The following is a 24,216-nucleotide window of genomic DNA, read 5'->3' on the forward strand; positions in this document are numbered from 1 at the left end:
CAAAAGAAAACTTTATAAGCAACAGATCGAGATAGTTGGTTATTATTCGACGTATAGGATCAAAATTTATTTATTTAAATGTAAACTGTAAAAATAATGTGTTTTTTTTTTTCTTTTCTAATCCGAGCAATTAATCGCCGCACATTGTTACACCTTACCGGTAACACATCGCGTTATATTCCAACCGTTACTTTCACGATCGTTCGATTTCACGATCAATCAAACTCTGCCGAAAAAAATTAAAACGATTGCGCAACACGGCCTCCGGTCTTCGATATGCAATAATAATTTCCAATCGAATTTCGAGCGTGTCGAAAAAGAAGAATAATCTATAGTCCGTCCATCATTCCGAAGAGAAGAAAGAATAATTTCCCTTACGAAACTGTTAAATATTACACAAATAGTTTGTAAATATTTAACGGCGATCGAACTCCTCAACGAAGACGAATGTTATGAAAATTATGCTTCCGGATACCGGAGGCTCGAATTCCTCCGACATTTAATTCGTTTTATTCGCTCGCTATATTTTCACGCGCATTGCCCGAGGGCTCGATCATGTAACTCCGCATATTTAACCGCTCGCAAACACGCGGAAAAAGGCGCTCCCGTACGCGTCTCCATTTGCTTTCTTGTTACGCTTTCTTCAGACCATTTCTCCCAAGCTCTGTAATGTACTTAACTGCACGTATATCAAGCAGTCGGAATCTGCGTCGAGTGCACATATGCGTCAGTTTTGCTGCAACGAAGGTGAGACGCGATATCGAAACGATTAATAAGGAAGCCGACGCAACGCGACTCGCGGTCAAAGAGCGAAAGCTGATTGCAATTTGTCTGGGATCCTTGAAATTTACGACTCTTTGATACGGATTTACACAAGATATATTCGGTTTCATAGAGAAATTTTTACTTCCGTTTACCGATCACTCCTCAACTAATTTCATTTTTTACCACGATCGAAAAATATTATAGTTCTAGGTAGAAAATGATCATTAGCTTTATAGCTGTTATGGGAATTCTAGTAACGATATCGCAAAATGGTTACTATAACCATACTTCGTTGTCTATTAACAAGAAAATTTATGGGTTTTAATTAACTGACACCTTTTTCATCGACTTATAAGTCAGAAATTGTGCTATTGAAAGTTATAATCACATTAAATAGTAAGTTCGACCGCGTTGTAATCTTGTAACGTGTAATGTAATTTTTATTATCGCACCCGCACGATGGTATAAAATTAAATCAGAGTCCCCTGAAGGTTGAAAATTTGATTAACCACGCGTTCAGAGATTCTTAAAACCAAGTATCTGCCGCTGACTAGTCGTTAAAAAAAAAAGTTCAAGTCCGCGTATCGGGAACTTATTTATATTCAATCCTGTATAAAGTTTCAAACCTGCAGAGTGAAAACTCGCGGTTACGCGCCGAGTGGTATTAATATAGTCACAGTTATATCGTAAGCCGAGCAATCTCTACCCGTTACACTTGCTACAACAATCGTACATATCGTGGCAACGCCCAAAGCGTGCCAGCCTCGTTGAATCTAATTGTAAGATTCTATTCAGAACGTGACGTTTGCCATGCGCATTGAAGAGAGTTGGAGAATCGCGGTGGGGAAAATGAAATACGGATATGAAATATGAAATGAAGAAAGAAAGGATCGGTCGATCAGCTCCTCCTTATTTCCGGAATTTGAACAAGATCTACGAAATTTTTATTTTTTTTTTTTGGTAAGAGCTGAAACGTTCTTTCTGCTTTCAATTTCTTCATTCCTCTTTCAAATTTTCACCATCCGCATATAGCGGTTTCGCTGATGCGCGAATTCGCCGTTTCGAATATTGTCGAAAGTTTGGCGGTAAAAAATCAAAGACCAGACAGCTCACGGCAATATATTTTGGTTATAGCTCATGGCCTCTGACATCCGCACTTGTAATAGTAGACCAGGTCTAACAGATCCTTGAAAGCTGCATCGCAATTATACTTTTTTTTTTTTTTTTACCGGTTACAATATGGTCCTGGTCACGTTTCTATACAACAGTACATATGATGATTCTGCTTATTATATTGTACACACACATTGAACAGACGCAAGTATCCGTATAATTATAAAGGCGGATTCGTTGTTAACGATTTTATCGCAGGCATGTGAGAAAAGTCTTTTTTTTGCTTTTTTTTTTTTTTTACTCTCTTTGCTGTAATTAATTTTTTTTCTTTAGCATTTTTTATCTTGTTTCCTTTGTACTTTTGACGGTCTGCACGGCGACATTCGGAGAGAACGGTTCTAAGCCATAAAAAAAAAAACGAAAAAAAAAAAAAAAACGCCTTTCCGATCTAACGCCTGCACACTTTACCACGCGTAATGTATACCTGCCAACGTTAAAAGACTCATACGAAAATTCAAATTTTGTTAATTAACGTAATGTCGTTATTATTCTGTAGAATAAGCACGCAAGTCGATAAAAAATATTACCGTTAGGTATAGTGGGATTTGATTTATTCTTAGATTATACTTGACTTCGATTCTTGAAAATTTCTGAAAAAAATTCTGTTCAACTCGAGATAGTATTGAGAATAACGTCAATGTTTTTGCCTTTTGTAAAATAGATTTAAACAAAATGAAGAGAGAAAGATTGTTTTATTTTTCTGTTATATAGGTAGGCATATTATTGTGCTCTGATAAGTTGGACAATATTGAGCGTACAAATCGGAGGTTCGTTTACCGGTGCAATAAAGAGAGAGAAAAAAATAAAAATAAGCAAAATACAAACAAATTACCGGTTAAAATCACGTACAAGTGAATCGTGTAAAATGAGAATATCGCGTGTGACTTCGCGATGAGCTTCGTTTCTCGTTAACGGAGTTCACGAAACGAAATACGCAACGCTGTTTACAATAATCGAATGCATATTTATGAAAGAGATGCGATACGGAGGCGAAGAACGGTACCGGGCGTCAAACCGGATGAGAATAAGATGCTGACCCAGATGAAGAAGGTGCCTTTAACCCTACCTCAACCGAACAGCCTCGGGGCGAAGAACGGTCGCATTTCGGACACCGCAAAGCAGGTTCCGTTGGCTCCGAGGTGTTCGGCCTGAAGATATACGGAGAAAGGAGGAGATTGTAACAGATTCGAAGACCCAATTTCATCTAATTCCGAGGCGCATTGACGCGGAGCGACGGAGTTGAAATTCTCGTCGTTCTCTCCGTGAACGGCGCTGTAAATGGCACCTTTAACACATTTTATTTATAATGAGATTTCGAGGCGACGATGTGAGAATTGAACGCGCAAACACGGACGGTAAGAGGAAGAAACGGACCTCGATGGACCGACGTGTTTCTACCTTCACTAATTTCGGCGCTGGTACGAGCAGAGAAAAGACCGGTACCGGTTCTCAACGGATCGCTCGACTTACTTACCTGCCCGCTTACGCCGATATATCCGCAAGCTTTCTTCATCCGAAGCCCGGTCATTTAACGGCGGTGTTGGTCGAGTTCGGTGAATTGGGAGCCGAACCAATTAACGCGACATTGAAAAAGACCGGCCTTTTATGACGAGACGAGACGTTATTAATGGGTTATTAACCCAATTTAGGTGCGTTAAAAAAGGCGATTTTCATGAATTTTTTCAATAGGTTTGTATTATTAATATTGAAGTATAAGTTGTTACACTTAATAAATACACTCCCGAAATAGATGGAAAGATTTTTTTCAATTTATTTTAGTTCCAATCATTTATATCAAGGATCTTTGAAAATTTTCATTTTGACTATTTTTATTTGGCCAAAGACATTGAAAAGAAACGTGGATTTCTTTTGTTTTTCGAAATATGTCCGCCATTTTGTCAATTTTGCAAAAATAAAAAATCGTATGATATGCGCTATAGCTATTAATACACTGAATCTAAAACCGTTCGATTTTTTTTTTGGACCATCAATCCCAGGGATTTCATCAACAGCGCAGACCCATCTTTTTTTCGAATCTTTCTTCAGCTACCACTTTCATGTATAAAAACTCACTGAAATGAATTAAAAAAAATCTTTCCTTGTATTTCGGGAGTGTATTTATTAAATGTAACAACTTATATCGGGACAATCTGTTTAAACTTGAAAATCAACCGCGCATGCGCGAGTTTTATCGGCTGTTCGCGCAGGCTGGCCAATCCGAGTTTTCAGCTGTCGAACTCTTTCTGCCGGCGATGCGGTTGATACGAATTTTCGAGGTTAGAATCTCAAATAATCGAGGCAGCGACTCGGAAAGGTTTCGGAAGCGTTTGTTGTCGGGTCGGAAAGTTGATTCTTCGAAGAACGCTCGGAATTCAATGCTTACGCTCTTTGAAAATTCGAACGTAGAAATTTTGCGTAGGTTGGCCCGCCTGCGTCGCGGACAAAATTATCGCTGCGGGAAGATTTGGCCTACCAATGAGATTTGATTATTTGGCGCATGCGCGGTTCATTTTCAAGTTTCAAGAGATTGTCCCGGTATATCGATATTTATAATACAAACCAATTAAAAAAAACTTATGAAAACAGCCTTTTCTTAGCGCGCCTGAATTGGGTAGATTCATTAATGCCGAGTCGCTTCGTTCGCGTTTATTTTATTAATGAAAATTTTTCGACATTGGTATTGCGATCGAGGTGCAAAATTCTTTGGACGCAATAACCGTGGACGATTTTTTTAAAGGAAGCAATTTGAGTTAGCGATTCGTGCAGATTAAACGGATCGTTTGTTTATATCTCGAAAAAGCTTCCTCTCTCAAAAGTCTGCGAGAGCAAAGTGAAGGCGTCGTGATTCTTCGTCGTGTAGAAAGAACGGCTGTCCAAGTGAGCGTACGAATAAACCGAACGAAGTCGACTCTGGACCGCGAGCTTTTCAAGTGAAAGCTAACCGCGAATAAACCGTTTTTGCTACGAAACGACGCAGAGTTAGATATTACGTTGCGTACGCGGAGTAACTCGTTACCCAACTGAAAGTTGAGGTGATCTTAAGTCCATCGAGTCTCATGGATTTATCATTTGTTTTTTTTTGTTTTTTTGTTGTTTATTAATTAAATTACCGTTGATAATCGATCGGACGCGCGACGTTGCGAATCAATTTCCGCCACAGCTGCTGGAATAATTCTTAAACGGTTCGCCAATTCGTCCACACCGGCGGTTAAATTTTTTTACACCGTGAAAGAATCGCTGGGAAAGAATCTTCGTCGTTACGGAGTATCAGGACGAATTGTCATCTTATCGCGAACAAATTGACGTTGCGAAAGGTTCGCTGGTCTCTCGCCAATTGCGCCAACGGGTTTAATAATAAGGATAATTGCACACCTACGGACTGCAATTTTATCCGTTTCTCCTGCTCTGTTTCTAGTCCTCTTAAAATTCTGCTCTCCGTCGACTGACACAAGTCGGCTCAGACTCGCTTTGCGCAGATTATACGGGCCGTTTCACTCGCGCTTACGGCCGTAAATTTGCAATTTCCATTCGCCGGGTGTCTCTCAAGATGTGCGGTTCAACGAACGACATTGCTCTATGCAAGATGACGACGACTTCGAACGGCTGATATTGATCCGGGACGGTTCGCAAATGACGAATGATTGCGCGATTCAAGGGAACTGTAGAGCTTCGAGATTTTGAAACTTTTGGTGACTTGGTTTTTTTTATGATAACGGTGCAATTGAACACAACCGGCTTTAACTTTTCGGACTGTTTACTGGCATATTTGTAAATAATCAAGATGTTGGTTCCCAGGTCATTGATACGGTATTTTTGAAGAAATAGTTTGATCTTTGCCTTAGGCTTTGAAATTTGAAAAATTTATTGATTTTTTACTTGTTTGCACGGAAATCGAAATTCTATGCTGAAAGATCATTTTTGCAGGAACTAGAACTCGGCGAGTTACGAATTATAGAGGAGCGATGAGATTCGATAAAGTTGCGAAAAATTTGCCGGAAAAATAAGACAGCGCTGCAGCGTGACGACATTGGAGTTTCAAGTTTCGGCGATATAACTGCGAGTGCGTTGAACTTGAAAATACTTCTTTTCTTTTTTTTTTTCTTTCACTTAACCGAAAGCGTCGTAATTATATAAAAATTGTAGCCTCGTCGAGAAATCTGTTACAGATGCCGAAGGTCGTTTCATAACTCGAAGAATCGTATATTATTTTTCAAATTTCATCCAATCAACCTAATTCCAGCGGCAACATTTTTTTACAAATCATTTTTTGTAATGAACTAGTCGATCCATCTGAGCAACTCAAGTTTTTGTTAATATGTTTATTCCAGCACATATTCTACAACGAAAAATTAACGTTTCAAGTTTTCACTCGGAGTAGGATTTCTATTTTTACTATCTTTGAAATTTTTTTTTTTTTTATAAGGACGCCGTTGTGTTTCGATCAATATTAAAGTATAAAGTTAGGAAATACATTCTTTGTGGCTGATTGTCTTGCAGTTTTCAAAAATTTCCATTAACCAAAAAAATCACCAACAACCAATTACGCAACCTTGTGTAGAATTGACAAATATTCGATACTTAAATCGATGTAAAAAAATAGTAAAAATAGGAATTCCACTCCAATCGAACCCTTAACATCTTCGTTTCTCATCTTACAACGTGTAGAGAAATTTTCAAAAAAAAGGTCGTTTTTTGGGTAGCTTACAAAATAATTAATTTAAGAAACTTGTTCGGCAAAAAAAAAAAAAAAAAGTTTCCGAAACTAGAACTATATTTTTCGACTGTGGTAAAAAATGAAAATAATTAAAGACCTAGCGGTAAACGGAACTGAAAATTTCTCTCATTGTTGAAAACGGACATCCGCTGCTCTCTGTGAGGAGCTGCCGAGTTTGTCCTTATTGCACAAATCGCCGGATTGACGGACGTTGTGCATAACTCGGCATAAGCCAGCACGTTACATGTCGGCTCTGAATGCACCTATGCACAATGCCTATGTAACGATCTACCCGTCAGTTTTCTATTCTTGCGTTTAAACTCGCGGACTTGTATTTCCATATTTTCCCCTCGTCCTGCACTGATTTTCATCACTTTCGATTTATTATTATTTCTCGCATTGCAGTTTATGCATTGACTTAAGAGTTTCTCGCTCAAATACTGTAATATTCGTCGGTTCCGAGTCTCGTTTCTTACTTTTTTAATCTCGTTTTTTTCGTCAATATCCGATATTTTAATATCGCATGATACAGCGAAAAGAGTCTGAGATTAATGACTGATGTAACGAATTATGTTACGTTAGAATAGAATTTGTACATCGGATCAGATTACCCGTCAAAATGCGAAAATCAGCTGTTTAGAAATTGGATTTTTATAGAAAACGCTTGAGAAAGTTGGAAGTTTTTTCAATGGAAATGCTATCATAATTATTTATCATAAAATCTATGAAACTTGATAAAAAAAAAAAACGAGATAATGGTTGTTGGAATAATGATATAATCCTGCCAACGACATGTTGAAAAGACGGTGTATAGCTTAAAAATGTCGCATCCATGTTCCGACGATGTGGCGCGGAATTTGAGTATCGTGAATCGTATTTTCACATAATCTGGATTGATTTATTAATAATAATAACAAAACAAAGATAAAATCGTTGACATTTGACCGAACGAAATCTATTTTACATCAAGGTGTATGAAAATAATGGAATTATACACTCGCTATCGATTAAAAATTAAAATTCGTCAACTTCATTTATCCACATCATTTTAAAGATTTTAATGTAAATTATACTCCTCCAAAAGGATATCCGACTTACTCCGGAGTCAATAAAGAACCACCTTAAAAGTTTGTACATGGCATATAAGATTATACAAGATTGGTTTTTCAAAGCGTTTCTCACAGCATCAATAAATATATTCCACCGAAAATTCGTGCTACCGATTCTGAGAAATATGACGATAATTGCTATTGAATCGGCGCATCAATTAACAAACCTTACTGTCCGTAATACGTTATAAAAAGAGACAGAAGTAGAGAGAGAGAGAGAGAGAGAGAGAGAGAGAGAGAGAGAGGCTTTCGCGTGATCGGGGAAAGTAATGCGAGCTCGATATTGCTGCCTTTTCACCCGTTTCTTCGGATATTTCTTTTCGCCCATTCACGTAACTATGATAGAGCTGTTTATGTCATCGGAGCTCGCCGGGTCGCGAGTGAAAACGCATCTTACAAACCTTTTTCTTTCTCAGCCCCGCCTGTTTGTTAACTTTTATCTCTTTTACGCGACGATTTTACAAACGAATTCCTAGGCGAACGAAGTCTCGAGTGATTAACGGACTATTACATCGCACCTTAATGGTTATATACACATATAGACATACGCTTCGCGGGCAAGCATTCAAGTTGTTTAGGAATTTCACAATCTCAAAACTGATTTTATACACGACCGTTTGAAAAACGGTCTATAATTCTATGTATATATGTATGTATATTTTTATAACTATTTGTAAGGCCGGACGTTTAATCAAACGACGATTTTCGCTTCTCCCTGTATAACTATTGTAATATAATGCGAATATATGATGCAATAAGTTTCTAATGCACTTTGTATGTTAATCATTGCGATTTATTTTCAACGAGATCCGTTACCCTTGTATTACGTTTGATCGCGAAAAATCGATTGCTGATCAGCTCCAAATCGGGAGTCTACGTTTTTTTAAATTTTTTAATTTTTTTTTTTTTTTTTTTTTTTTTTAAAGTAGAACAATCTATTCAACTAATTGGCTAATCAAGAACAATTTACCGATAAAAAATTTTCATATGGTACTCGGAAAAATCACAGCAATTAGGTATAATGATTATTAGCGCTGTGTCGGAAAAAATCTTTTATCGAAACTCTGAGAGTGATACATGAAAAGAGAGAGAGAGAGAGAGAGAGAGAGAGAGAGAGAGAGAGAGACAGAGGCAAACGCGATTTATGCACGAAAATTTTTATACAGAGTTCAATTCAGTCGCGAGGAATGTTTTATAAATACACCTGATCACATAACGTAGATGAATTAATAAATCGTACCGAATGATTTAGCCCAGCAAAGATCTTTCGTAAATGCGTCACGATCTCAGAATGTGATCTCAGAAAAGCGAAATCAGCTGGGGGATGCTAAATTTCGAGATGTGTGCGGTAATTTCGGAAGGAAGAAAAAACCAGTTAATGTTATACAATTCAAAAAAGTAACGAAAAAAAAAAAAACGAAAACAGTAAATCATATATTCTATATAGTTTTGATACAAGAAATAAAAAAAAAAAAACCTTAAATCAAAAAGAGTCTCAACGTAAAGTAATTTACAGACATATTTCGATGCTAAGTTCGCTGCTCGAGAGTCGTAAACAAAAATACTAGCAAATTCAAGAAAAAAAGGAGTAAATCATTTTTTCACGCTCGTAGACCGTAACACTTAAACTAGTTCGTAGTCTTGACTAATTAAAAAAAAATGTGCGAATTACAATAGAGCGAAAAATTAGGATTAAATGAAGTCTCTAATCGCAATCCACCGTTATATTTATTTTATAATTACTCTATTTCCTCGCATTACTCGCGACCTAAAATCAAATACAACGACGAAAAAATTTTTTAAGGAGGATATAATCTCGAGGAAGTCACGTCCTCGTGTGTATAAAGCACACTTAATTAATACAATTGCGCACACTTATTATTATTCGAATCTAAGTTTACCGATTCGAAAGCGTTAAATTCTCACATCGGTGTCAATAATTAGGCAAGCTGCGTTTCCAGCCAGTTTCAACTCTCGGATGTTTTGCCGTTGTAGCTGGCCGTTTGAAACGAAGAAATGAAAGGCAAGAACGCAATGTAATCACATAGCAAACGAAAAATTATATGATAGGTAAAAAAGAAACTCTGGTTATAATATATCATGCGGATTATATTAATTTATATATCATACCCATAGACTTTCACTTTTTACAGAGGAGCCCGCTGCACACACGGACCGTGTCAAATCGCTTTATCTTGCCAGTGTCAACGATAAACGAATCTCGATCTTAATTCTCAAAGTCAAACGTCAGGTTTTGATATTACGAATCGGCTCGTGTGTTACGAGTTGGCGGAAAGTGGTGGGTGGGAGGAAATCGCACCGAAAAACAATTCATATTTTGCTCGTCGTTGTTTCGGCTAATTTTAACTTCATTCGCGTCCTCGCCGAATTCGTAACTGCGTCTCGTTATTTACACCTGTACATACATGACAAACATGTACCGGGACGATCTGTTGAAACTTGAAAATGAACCGCGCATGCGCGAGTTTTATCGGCTGTTCGCGCAGGCTGGCCAATCCGAGTTTTCAGCTGTCGAACTCTTTCTGCCGGCGATGCGGTTGATACGAATTTTCGAGGTTAGAATCTCAAATAATCGAGGCAGCGACTCGGAAAGGTTTCGGAAGCGTTTGTTGTCGGGTCGGAAAGTTGATTCTTCGAAGAACGCTCGGAATTCAATGCTTACGCTCTTTGAAAATTCAAACGTAGACATTTTGCGTAGGTTGGCCCGCCTGCGTCGCGGACAAAAATATCGCTGCGGGAAGATTTGGCCGACCAATGAGATTTGATTATTTGGCGCATGCGCGGTTCATTTTCAAGTTTCAAGAGATTGTCCCGGTATAAGTAGAATTTCGCTGTGGATTATCAAGAATCTATCGATTGCTTCGTCCGGTACACCTTCTTCTTTTGCGAGAAAGTTATATTGTGTATTTATTTAACGCAAGAATTGAAGCCCCTTTCTTTTTTTCTATATTTTACGGTTCTTTGACGCATAATTAAAAAAACAAAAAAAAAATGCTCAACCCACTAATTAATTGCCTCCAATCTCGTTACAGTCTGATTTCTAATGAACACCAGCGACGATACAATCAGCGAGATGTCGAACATCTACAACAACTCGGTCGTGAGGTTTTACCAACGTTTGTTCTACGAATGGGCTGGTGAGTTTATTCGAGAATCTTATTTTACGTTACTTCGAACAATCGGCTCCTCCGTATCTTAATTCATAAATGTTCAACAAATCTTATAAATCATTGACAAGAGATTCTCATTGTCAACATAAATATGGCATTGAATTTGGAAAGAAGAGTTGTCGAAGAATTTCAACAAGAAAAAAAATAAAAAAAAAAATAAAAAATCGCTAAAAACAAGAACCTAAATTATTTTTTACAAATATCCGGATACAGAATTGTTCTTTAAAACCGAAAGAAACTCTGCAAAAATATAAGAAATTACACCTATTCATGAAATACAAGGCAGTGCGTTCAAATGTTTTAACTGCGTTTTGTGACTTTCAACCAAAGTTCACCACGAAATCCGTATCGCTAAAAAACCTGATTCCCATCAACCGGAAGTAGAAAAATTCTGTGGTTTGCAGCCCGCAAGAGGTAGAAAAAAACAAAAAAAAAAAAAAAAACAAATAAATAAACAAATAAAAAAATGTACAAGATGTATAAAATTGTCGTACGCGTGAACGTTGTTGCAGAAGCATATTGTTTTCTTTCCAATCGATTTTAGATACTCGTGAAACGTGACCGTGAATTTTAAGAACACGTTGCTGGTGGAAGAAAGATAAAAAAAAAAGAAAAAAAAAAAAAAGTTTCAAGTGCGGAAATACTAATCGAGTCCGCATATCACGTGCTTCGGATCTTTTTCATCCTAGTTCGGGTTGCGTAATAAATTGATCAGCACTTTTCCACCTGTCAATTAAAAAGATTATCTGCCGCAGGCTCATCACGTCAGACGGTCATGCGTTCAATTCTTTGATCTGTCCTAGATGTGAGGACAAAGGATTGGTTTCTGATGGGGTCGCCGGTCCCAGGCGCCAGCATAATGTTCGGCTACCTTTACTTCGTTCTCTCATGGGGCCCGAGGCACATGGAACACCGAAAGCCGTATCAGCTCAAGAATGTTCTCATTCTTTATAACTTGTTCCAAGTTATCCTCAGCATTTGGTTATTTTGCGAGGGTCTCGACGCCGCCTGGCTAACTAAATACAGCTGGAAGTGCGAGCCCGTAGATTTTTCAAACTCACCAGAAGCGCTCCGGGTCAGTTTTCACGTTAGATTGGAATCATTCCAGTATTATTACCTGCACTTTCTCTCCATATTTCTATCCACTTATTCACCTCGGCGTAATTAATAGTCAAGGTGACCAGTTACGTCGGTCGGCTTTGCCGAATGAGGAAGACTCTTTACCAGAGGACCGGTTGGAATTTGAAAAAAAAAAAGATGCGTTATTTTTTATTTTTATCGCTTTTTTATGACTGTATAAATTCACGAATCGAGTTCTTATGCCAATTTAATCAAATCACTGTACATTCGTTCTCTACTAACTCTTCATTATCGTTTTTCAATTGGTCTATTCAACGTTCTATAACGTTTTGTATAGAAAGGAAACGGTTAACTACACTTACAATTCGGATACACGAAGATAATTGTGGAAATTGTTGCTGTTTTTTTTTTTTTTTTTTTCGTTTTGTTCTGTTTTTGTTTGAATTCTAAATATCGTACGTGTGTATAATTTGACACGAATTGAAGCGACGATTTTCTTCACCGATAAAAAAGCAAAAAGAGAAGTACCTGAGAATAAACAAACGAAAATCAGACCTACGCACGAGTCGGAAAAATATTATCGATACGACGTTTCGTAAAATCTTTTTACGATTGGTTTTCGTACGTACATTTGTTAATATATGAGCGTGTTATTCCGGCTGCGACGAATTCCTACCGGTTTTCTGTCTTTTCACTCTATCGTTCTTTTTTCTTTCTCTTCCGTCTCTTTTGCAAGTTGCGCATAATCGCTAAAAGTGAATTTAAGACGTAGAAGAATCCGAATCTCTCCGATCCACCTGATAGTAATAATAAACGATCCGCAGGTTGCTCGAGGGGTCTACATTTACTTCCTTGCGAAAATCTCCGAGCTCCTCGACACCGTCTTCTTCGTTTTGCGGAAGAAGGATCGACAGATAAGCTTCCTTCACATGTATCATCACACCGTCATGCCTCTCGTCGCTTGGGGAGCCACCAAGTATTATCCCGGCGGCCACGGGACCTTCATAGGTACGAAGAAAGGATAAGAAAGAAAAGAAAAAAAAATCTAAAGCGACCGCAAGATACGGTTGTAATATCGAATTTTTGAATAGTGGAAAGTCTGAACAGCGTAACACAGTGTCAAAATGTTATAATGAAAAAGCGAAGTGTGAAACGTGAAAACTTTGGAAAGGTCAGAGTCTAGTCGATTAGAAAGTCAAAATTTATAGCGAATTACCAGAATAAATGAGAATGTATGATAGCGGGTTGCTATAAAAAAAAAAAAAAAAAAAAAAAAAAACAAGAAACATTTTTCAAACACGCATCAAAATTTTGCTATAGCATCTCAAATAGAATATCTCAGCCAAATACGACCTTCTAATATTGATATTCAGAGGTGTCGATTTTATTTTTTCCATTTCTTATTTAAATAATGCGTAAGAAAAATCGAAAATTTGTTGAATTTTTTCCTTTCTCGCAAACGGCTTGACTCATAAGCTATCAAAACACAGATTCTTACAGGAAATTTCACGCTCTATAAAAAAGTAATGAGATGGAATTTTCCCAAATATAAACGATTGAGAAATATTCAACAGATGACTCAATGTTTGTAGGCGAATATTTCTCAATCTGATAAAGTTAGGAAAATTGTATCTCAGTATTTTTTTATAGAGCTTGAAATTCCCTATGAAAACCTGTACTTAGATGGTTTATAATTTTACAATTTTATTTTTTTTCTTGTACGTGTTATGTAACTTGTAAATGAAAGAAGTAAAACAGGCACCTCTAAATATTAATATTAAGCGATCACATTTGGTTGAAATATTCCATTTGAAATTATCTACCGAAATTTTCATGCGCGTTTGAAAAAAAATAATTTTCGTCTATTTCGAAACGCTCTAATGTATAAACAAGCTGAAATACACATAACGTGCATTGTGAAATTCTTTTATCTCCCTACAAGTCGAGTCGTCTGTATTTCGATCTTCTATATTTAATCAATTCTATTTTTGATCTATTACATTTTGCTCTGCTCTTCTACTTGTCTATGACTCGTGTATCCGTTACCGATTTTCGCCACTTTTTAGTTGAGCTTCTTTGTTACTCAAATTCCTTTCTCCTCTTTTGTCCCATCTAATTTCAGGCATCATCAACACCTTCGTCCACATCGTCATGTACACCTACTACCTTCTGGCGGCGATGCTGCCGCAATATCAGGCCTACTTGTGGTGGAAGAAATACATCACCACCTTACAAATGGTACAATTTTCAATCGATTCTTGCTTTTGTCAACGCTTACAGATTTTTAGAGCAAATTTTTGCGCGCCAATTCTCTCTAGCTTGATCCTCTTTTTCTCGTCGAATTGATAAAGTCTAAATTACTTTCGCGAATAACGCAGTTTTTCGCATCATTCGAGGAGGCCATAATTTTACAAATCGCAAATCAAATATTCAATCAAAAGAGCTTGAATGACTGAAATGATTTTTTTCTGAGTAACGAGCAATCGATTCTCGGCTAGCTTAAATCCATGCCAATTTCTACTCAACATTTGAAATCGCGCGACAAACGTCGAAAATCATGGAAATCATTGTAAGTCTTGCGGTAAAGGTGAAATGGTTTCAACTCATTGAAATTTTATTAATTTTTTCTCCCCGATTTCCATTCATTTCCAACGATTAAACCCAGCGTTCCAAATAATTTCCAGTGTCTAGTTACGATTTTCCGTGATCAGCATGAAAATCGGTCAGAAAACTCGAAAATCATTGAAAAGCAGGCCTAAGTTTTGAACACTGAGAGAAATTTGTAGTTCCGGTTACCGCTCGGTCCTTAACTATTTTCATTTTTTACCACGATCGAAAAATATAGTTCCAGGTAGAAAATGAAAATTAGTTTACTGTTACCGGAAAGTCTAGTATCCGTTACTGTTCTTTCTCATTACGATCACTGTTGCTATATTTTCTTGCAACTGTTGCGAAAATTTAACGCTCGTGCAACGATAAATTGACCTTAAAGCCTTGTTCAACTAAAAAAGTAGAGTGAAACCTCAGAAACTGATTTCGCGTTGCGATAACCAAAAAACCATCGACGATAGCGCAAAATGTTTACGCGTACCTCGTTTTTCGTAATCCCAACAATATTCAAACAGTTTTTTTTTAACGATACCTGTTTTACTGAATTTTTCTAGTTACTGTAACAATTAAAATTTTTCTCAGTGAAGTCAGTGAAAATCGATTGATACGGTATAGAAATGAATTATAAAAATGCCTCGTAATCAATGCCACCCAATTTGAATAAAAGCATATTCTAAATCCAATGAAGCTTTCCTCGATTAGAATAAAATTTCAAGTCGCTTAATTTATGTTAGTTTTCACCGTGTTTTTCCTATTTTCATTTTCTTCACGCGCATGTGCTCTCAAAGTTGTTAAATGTCGTCATGAGGATTAACAACGATCGTTGCTGTTATTATTATTGTTATTATTACAGTAGTCGAGAGAGTAAATTTTTCACCCGTGAAAATTGATATTCGTTCGTTATTCTCAGGGCCAGTTCTGCATCGCCTTCCTTCACAGCCTGCAGTTGCTGATCTACGACTGCGACTATCCGAAGTGGTCGCTGATGATCATTCTCCCGAATGTGACGTTCTTCTACTTACTGTTCGCGGACTTTTACAACAAGGCCTACGACAAGTCGAAGACATCGGAAACTGTGGCGAGTGCAAAGCTTCGCGAGGATTAAGAAAGTCGGAGGGTGACGAACAGCGGTAAAGTCCGGAATGGAAAAACGAAGGAGGCCTGATCGAGTAACGACCCAGTTTTTGGCCATCCTTCAAAGGGAGACTGAAACGGCTTCGGGACTCCGAACGAAAACATTTATTTGGCGCAATGAACGGCTTTCTCGATTTCGAAAAAAAATTGCCTTACACGTAGATCCGGCTTTTTGTATCCTACGAGGATGCCGAATGGCTGGATGAAAAAAAGACGGTTCAACTTATATCGATTGGTTTTGGCTCAACAAGTAGCGCATTTAGCGATCGTATTTGTGTACATAGGTGGATAATCTAAAAATCTAAGTGACACGTCAAGTAATTCAACGAAATTTAGCATGTGATTTGTAAACGAAGTTCGGACTGCGATGATATTTGTACCAGGGCTTCGATGCTGTTATTCTTAAAAAAATAATGCACAGAATTACAGTTCTCAAAATATATCGACGACTGGACGTTATTGGTTCGAATATTCGGTTCACAATTTTTTTTTTTTTTTTTTTTTCAAAGAAGCTGCGTTTACTGACTGAATATTCTCAGTTTGTTTTTGATGATATTTTTCATTTCTGTACGAATTTCTTATCTCTAGATTTTTAGATTCGCAAACCGGATAAGTAATCTTCCAGTTTACAAGGCTGAAATAGAATCAGGCACAATTAGAAACGGTCCAATCTTTCCAAATGTATCTTCCAACTATCTCGATAAAAGCTTCACTGACGATGTTTCAAAGTGTGCAATTATTGCTCAAACAGATCGTATCTCAAATACGTATATATATACGACTCGGTCGCAGAAAATGTATTCGCGAAATAATTATAATTGAATTTGTACATATAACAGGTTATAATACGTTTATCGTTGTTTACGAGTTTGTTAAGTTCTGCGCCAAGAATATGATAGAATATAATTTGATGCATCTGTCGCTTCCGAAATATAAGCGAGCAAACAATTTGAGAAGCTTGTATATAACACACAAATTGTACGATTAAATCGCGTTTAACGTACGTTGGATATATAGATTTAAAATATTTAACATGTTATTCCTGCCTGCAGAATGATTCAGCAAAGCGATACGTCATCGATATGTGATGAAATTAATAAACGAGAAAAATTTCGCAGACAGTTAGGTACCGTTGAACTTGACGACAAAATTAGCGCACGTAGGCACTTGTTTTTGTTTTTGTGTCTTTTTTTGTTTTTTTCTTTCAAACGTCGAATATCGTAGGTACTCATAGATACTAGAAGGCACTCGGCGTGCATTTTACAGCTTTAAATATCTTTACGGAAGAGTTGATATCTTTACATATTATTATACATTAATGTAGGCATGTACCATATAATATAATACAATAAATGTATTGTACATGAGAGTAATATATATATATATAAACTATAAAATTAGTTGATCAAACGATTAATAAATTCACGATTCAGTCGCTAATTATTATGTATCGTATACACGGTAGGGTGATTCAAAAAAATCATTATTTTTTTCGAAAAAAATTGGTAGTGAAAAAACGATTTGAAATTACGAAAAAATAATGCCTGCACGCGGAAAAATTTTTTACTCGAGATTTCGAGGTAGCGCAAGTCGATTTTATGTATTTATTTAAGGTTTTTTTTTCGTAAAATTTAGATAAGACCATAATTGCCGGTGTAAATATATATTTTACGAAGAAACCACAGGATACCTTTTTTGTAGATTGATTTATTCTTGACAAAAAAGCTATCTTGTTAAATTTGACGTAATCCAATTTTCTCAATTTACTCACCGAGTCTGGAAAAAATGCGTTCTTGAAAAATATCTCATGAAATACTGGATTATGTCAAGTTTAACAAGATAGCTTTTTTCGTTAAGAATAAATCAATCTACAAAAAGGGTATCTTGTGGTTTCTTCGTAAAATGTATATTTACACTGGCAATTATGATCTTATCTAAATTTTACGAAAAAAAAGCCTTAAATAAATACATAAAGTCGACTTGCGCTACCTCTAAATCTTGAGTAAAAAAATATTTCGCGTGGAGGCATTATTTTTTCGTCATTTCGAATCGTTTCTTCACTACCATTTTTTTTCGACAAATATAATGACTTTTTTAAATCATCCTAATACACAGTCAATCATTTCTTATCCGATAATTGGTGAACTGTATTAATTAGTCTTACTGTTAGTTCGGGTTGAAAATACGAACGAAATGAACAGAGAGAGAGAGAAGCTTTTCTAGCGACTGAATTTAAGGACGGGTTCGAATCTACAAGACGTGCGATTGTCTGTTTCGCGTTTACGTTAGCGTTAAATTGTTATAGTGTTAAATTTTGTATTATACAATGATTGTACGCATTGTGCGTGTAATTATCGGATTTAAATAAAACGTGTATTGACGAAAATTTTAAACGATACGATCAGTTTATTCATTCGAATTTTATGCTAGGTATTATATTACACGTATATGACTTGATTTATATATTCCATTAGATTACTTCTTAGAAATATTATTGCCATCAAATAAATAGATTAAGATCAAACTTAACGAATAATTAACGATACACACATCGGCTGATACGAACATTCGCATCTGTTTCATTTGAATCACATTTTTCATTGCAGTAGTTAGAATGCTCACGTTATAATTATAACGTTGCAAAGATGTAAGAAGCGATTTTCCTTTTCGTCTCTTAAAACGACCTTGCTCGTTATAATTACCGTTCAGATCTTGCCTACCGATGATCCTGACTTATTAACCCCAAGTGAACACATCGAATGATGAATGAAAAATATTGAAATCGATTGGAAATTGTTTTCAAACAATTACAACGCTCTTTGAATTTCTTATGCGCATAACATATTCGACTTTTTACCCGATTATTGTTATATTTATATACGCGGACGGCTTGACGTATTATGCAATAAACTTACGACCTAGGCTTTGTACAATCTATTGAATAGCGGACCGTGTCCAACGGCATCGCGTGCCGCCCCTTTTCAGGCAAAAACATAACCATTCACTGCAGAAATATGCATCGCAAGTAACGGTCCATCGATCTTCCATCGAAAGAAGTCACTGCAAAAGTGAACAATCTAAGCCGTCTTCTTCGTGTAAGATTTTCTGTAAAAGTCACTGAATAGGTAAATGAATATCGTGACGTTAGTCGCAAAGAAGTAAGTCAGAGCCTTTGGTAGCTTGCAGTCTATCGCCAGGAGGTAAGTAAGGTAGCAAAGCATCACGCCGAACTGAATCTGAAACGACAATGGAGAAAAAGGTGATTGACAACGATCCGTTACCGGTGCGGCTACACCTCGGAGATCACGATCGACGCAGAAATTGACTCACCAGCTGCATCCAGGTCATGTACTTCTTCCACCAGAGGTACTTCCGGTAGGCTGGACCCAGCGCCGCGATCAGGTAGTAGGAGTACATGACAACGTGGACCAAGGAGTTGAGGAAACCGATGACTATGCCCTGCTCACCCGGCAGCAGCTTCAGGTAGCACCAGGAGAACAGCGCGGTTATGGTGTGATGATAGACGTGGAGGAAGGTCACCTGGTTCTGCTTCTTACGGAGGACGAAGAAGACCTGGAAGAAAAATTCGGTCATATTTACAGACCTTGAAGTTGCAGGTGAAAGCCTGGAAGGTTGAATTTCGCTGCCCAAAGTGAAACGAACGTTTTGCAAAGTTCAGTTGGCGCAGAACGGTACAGATGTGATTTTGGATCCAGGCCAGGTGTTTTTCCCGGTAATGTTATTGTCTGCAGTTTGCGAGTTTAGAGGCAGTTTAGAATGTGGCACTTAAGTGGCTACGGTGCTCGTAAAATACGTCGTCCGTTATGTATTCCGGAGGTGCTTGAACGTGGATGAGAAAAAAATACACTCACGGTATCGAGGAGCTCGGTGATCTTGGCAAAGAAGTACCACCAGGCACCAGTCGAGAGCTAAAACCATGAGAATAAACGTCAGTGGAACATAGAAACAGTCGACGAGAATGACCTGAGTTGATAGTTACCGCAAGCTGAAGCGGGTTGTTCACCACTTTTTCATCGTGGCTGCATCCTTCAACGATAATCAACTGCAACAGGTCGACTTGGAACGTCTGCGGAAATATAAACACAAGTTACACGAGTTGCGTAGTGAACTAATGATGAAAAAATCTCTGTTTCTGCTTCTCACTCCTTTTTGTTTCGCCTTAGTGAATAGGTAGAATACGGCGAGAAGAAGAAAGAAATGGAGACTAGAACGGACTCGAATTTGCGTAAATTACAACGTCTCTCGCATACATTCACCGGTCATTACTCATGTCTGTCTCACCAGGGAACACAGCCACAGGCTGAAGATCACTTGAGCACCGTTGTAGAGGATCATGAGATTTTTAAGCTCGTACGCCGGCCGGCTCGCCATGATCTTCGGGCCCACCTTCAGAACGAAGGTCAGATACAAGGCAAGGATGCCAAGGATCGGACCCGGGGACCCCATCAGAAGCCACGTGTCTACCATTGGATCTGGAAGGACGTTTCATTCGGTAACAATGAGCAAAAGGCGGCAATGGACAAATGGAAAGGTGGTCTTCTGACTTCTTGTTCTTTTCTCTTATCTTTGTCGTCGGAGAATTCACCCGAGAAGTAACGCTAAGACACGAGAGATGCCATCTCGGCACGCTTTACTAGTCGAACGTTGCATACACACAGCGATTACCGAATAAGTATAAGTGAAAATCAACCACGTACACGGATGTGTGAAGCAAATTAGTGATTGATGACGGGTTCCCTGAACTTGAAACTCACGTTGCTTAGGTCACTTATGCAATGAAAAAAGAACGTTCGCAGGTACATCCGGATATCTGGCACGTTTGCTCAATAAATTTTGACTAAATGGGATTCCTCTTTTGCATGCACTCGAGGAAGTCGGACGTTTGTGTTCAAAGGATATTCCATCGATCCTGGATATATCGACGGTCAGGATAGGAACGAAAACGAGAAGACGCAGACCATCCGGATTGGGCAAATAGAAATGGAAACGAAATCAAACTAAATGAAGATGCGGTAGAGAAGAATGGGGCAAAGTCTGATGGGACCAGAAGAAAAAAGAGGCTATTCGCTAATTTCCATTCAGGACTAAGCCACGGTTATTCGCAATTCTGGGACTGCAATATTTTGCTCCATATGAAAATTAGATGGATTTTCATCGGTGATCCGTGCTGGAGTTCCACCGTTATAACCTTGCCTACCGTACATGACAAGCGAAAATTGATGAGAAAGCGAAAGTGAAATAATTCGATACCGCTTCGTGACGTAACGTGAATATTACTATAACCGACACGGTTATCGTTATAATTACTCGAGCTGGTTGTGGGCCGGTGTGGCGCGACACGAAAAAAACATATGTCGATATGACGATAGACGGTAGCCGTGAAGGTGACGGAGTGGCGACTGCACCGTGCGCAACAATTGCAATAAGTGGAACAATTAAGTCCAAGCAAACTCCATGCGTCGGACAAGAATGTGCTTATACTGGTGGAACGCGATAATTGGTAATTAAGAACGGGCAGGTCGGAACTACGTGACTGACGGGTAATCGACAGTACGAGTTACGTTGGAGAGCAAGGAGCGTGATAAGACGGACTGATCATTGCGGTACTCACCCTTATTCGATTCGAGTATGTCATTGTAGTTGCTGACCACCATGCGTATCAGGCTCGCCATTTCGATGGTACCGCGGTACTTGGTCAAATGGTCACCTGGACAAATGGACTCCCAAGTCGACGATGACTCTGAAGAGTCGGTCCAAGCAGCGTGGCTTTGTCCGGGTGTTAAATTATTCCGAATGTCAGAGACTGGGATGATCCTATTTTCCGAAAGTCCGTCGATGACTCCAAGTTCAGTACATCCTCGACAAGGACGGCTAGGCTTTCAGGTCTCTGGCTGCACTCGCTCACCTTCTCACCACAACGGTCTGACCGACAATGAATGACGCGCTGCTCAAGTACTTCGAACCACAATCGGGGGGTGATGGCGGATGCTTGCCTAGCTAACTTTGGTACGTCTGACCCAAAAATCTGTTTGCCGGGTGGCTATATAGCCCGCGGAACCGCGGCTCGGCCAATCGCTGGTCAATCCAAGGCCCAAGGATAAGCGGTCTCGACCATCGATCTTTGAACCGATTGGGGCCATCCCTGGGACTCATCTAGCAGATTTGTCAAAGCTGGGAAGTGACTGACGAATAATCGCGGTTTCTAAAACTAGACAACGCGTCGTTTGTCTAAAAATGGTTATATTTCTCATATCGATTCGAATGTTTTTGTCTTTTTGAATAAATCAAGTCGTCCGGTGACCGTTCGGGTTTTTACCGCAAAATCACGAAATTTTTTGTAAACGGGCTGATTTCTCAGATATTTGGGATTTCCGAGATGTTGTGATCACGCTGGGAAATTTCGTTGCTCGAAGGTCTCTCTACCACTGGGATTTTTTCCATTGCTCACACGCCTCGGCCCCTTGAAGCGGACTCGTCTTATCGCCGCAGCGAGAGTACGATAGACGGGCCCCAAAAGTTCGCCGATTAACTCAACATCCGGTTACTTTCCCCGAGATTTTCGGACGATTTATCGACGGTTTAAACGTCTCTGACACCTTTCAGGTTACAGCTGGGAAGCAGCGGTTAGCAAGGCCGACTTTTATATCAAATCGGCGACTGAACGGGAGGCGAAATGTTTCGGAGACCTTGACATTTGGTGGTCAATGTTTGTGGTACGAAAATATCGAACGACTTGAGAAAGAGTTGGGTAAAAAAAAAAAAAAGAAATAAAAAACTACGTTTCGGAAGAGATTTGAAAGTTGCGAAAATCTTCCGTTCTATTCCGCACGCCGACGGCACTCCAGGATATCGCTCGCTCTGATCGTTGTCCAAATATACGCATTAGGTAACTGTGTGAATACCTGACGGTACGTAAAATTGCTCAAAGAATGCGTAATATTGACAATGGGACAACAATCACCGATGCGAACGTAAACGTTTCGGCGAGCAGAGGAAGTGAAATTAGAATTCATTATTGCGTCTAGTCCACTGATTTCGACAATTTTCGTACCAGTAAAAATATGCGACATTTTGAACGACGCCAGGGTGACTGAAACTTATTGCGGTCAAGATCGGTCCTTGATCATTCCGCGACACGGTGCCGAATCATATTGCGTATAATTTGAAATTCAAAAACTATCCACCGCATTACGATTGTAACTCTCACGTGTTATGTCAGTCTCACGGAATACGATTAGGCTGGCAAATAAATTCTGAGAATATTGATGTTTCGCACGCTGTGCGGTTTTCGTGTCTGGCGAAAAGTCGTTTGGCAGGGAAAACTTCGTTTCTTTTTTTGGCAAATTCATTGCTCGAAAGCGTTTTCAATGTTTTGTATTTTTCTGTGATCAACGATCTTTATACAAATACGACGCGTGATCTGGAATCAAAATATCAACGACTATGATCGGTTGATTATACCTGCGTATAAGATACATTCGTGTCATTCATTATCTAGATGAAGATTAGAGTACTCGTATACAAATTTATCTATATAAGAGGTAACATAGTCGCATCCCATGCATTTAACTTTATAAAAGAAAAGGTTATTGTAATTTTCATTGAGATTCGTAATCAATCAAGAATGGAAAATTGTTGATTTTATGATGTATCCTATACAGTGTGGCGCTAAGAAATATTATTCCTGCGAATAATTTTTTGTCGAGGCAAAAAAAAAAAAAAAAAAAAACGAAAGATTTGGTTGGATCAAGTCAAATTTAAGATAAAGCAACGAAACATTTTCTTCACCACCCACAAAACATCGACTATTTAATTCAAACAGCCCCTTTTATCAGTAATCGTCGAGCGAAACGAGTTTCTTCGAGGAAAGACGTTTTCACTGAAATATTTATTTTCCCAAAATGACATCAGAGTCTTGACTTTGAACCGTGTCGCATAAGCTTGTCTCTGCGTAAGTAGTTTGTCTTGTCGGTTTGCCATAAAAAAGATGAAGATAAGCGTTAGATTAATCTAGATAAAGATGAAAGATGAACTTGACACACGTCATCTCCTACGTTAATTAAGACGAAAGGTTAAGCGGAAAAATAGTATGCGAATAATGCCTGTTTGGCAGGGGAATTTTTTTATTTTTTTTTTTGTCTCTTAGAACAGGCATGTTGGAAACTAGTTGCGCGCGGCGTCACGACCTCAGAATTATCGTTAATTTGCTAATATACATATCAGTCGGCTGTGGCAGCAGACCTGTATTTTTATTTAACGACAAAATGGTAATATTATGCCGTAAGTTCTCTCTCGTTTGCCATGAACAAAGATTAAAGGATTTGCCCGAGGAGGAGAGCGTGAACCGATGCATGCGGAAAGGCCGAGTTGTGCAATTTTTCGACTCGTAATGCGCCTTCGTATGCGCGTGTGTAAAATA

At 38.4% G+C, this 24,216-nt stretch overlaps 2 protein-coding genes and 1 long non-coding RNA gene across 4 annotated transcripts in view; 2 read left to right on the forward strand and 1 right to left on the reverse strand.

The window, feature by feature from the left end:
• Positions 1–18,753, forward strand: part of sit (stuck in traffic) — a 49,898-nt gene extending 31,145 nt beyond the window's left edge. For both annotated transcript variants that reach the window (XM_046622029.2, XM_046622028.2), the window contains exons 2-6: positions 10,815–10,919; positions 11,756–12,027; positions 12,857–13,040; positions 14,155–14,270; positions 15,553–18,753. In XM_046622029.2, coding sequence (XP_046477985.1) covers positions 10,826–10,919; positions 11,756–12,027; positions 12,857–13,040; positions 14,155–14,270; positions 15,553–15,747 — 861 coding nt within the window. In that variant the 5' untranslated portion in view covers positions 10,815–10,825 and the 3' untranslated portion in view covers positions 15,748–18,753. The remainder of the gene's footprint in view (positions 1–10,814; positions 10,920–11,755; positions 12,028–12,856; positions 13,041–14,154; positions 14,271–15,552) is intronic.
• On the reverse strand, positions 18,163–22,395 carry bond (james bond). The gene is made up of 6 exons (XM_046622038.2): positions 21,409–22,395; positions 20,079–20,269; positions 19,777–19,863; positions 19,649–19,705; positions 19,107–19,349; positions 18,163–19,012 (listed from the first exon to the last, which is right to left on the reverse strand). Exons 1-6 carry the CDS (start codon positions 21,467–21,469, stop codon positions 18,854–18,856), a joined length of 798 nt encoding a protein of 265 aa, XP_046477994.1. The 5' UTR covers positions 21,470–22,395; the 3' UTR covers positions 18,163–18,853.
• Positions 20,740–23,531, forward strand: LOC124216931 (uncharacterized). Its single transcript, XR_006882732.2, has 2 exons — positions 20,740–21,803; positions 22,401–23,531. It is a non-coding gene; the product is annotated as an uncharacterized lncRNA (long non-coding RNA).
• The last annotated feature ends 685 nt before the right edge of the window (positions 23,532–24,216 follow it).

The sequence above is a fragment of the Neodiprion pinetum genome, chromosome 4 (assembly GCF_021155775.2).
Source record: "Neodiprion pinetum isolate iyNeoPine1 chromosome 4, iyNeoPine1.2, whole genome shotgun sequence".
In the NCBI taxonomy this organism is placed as follows: domain Eukaryota; kingdom Metazoa; phylum Arthropoda; class Insecta; order Hymenoptera; family Diprionidae; genus Neodiprion; species Neodiprion pinetum.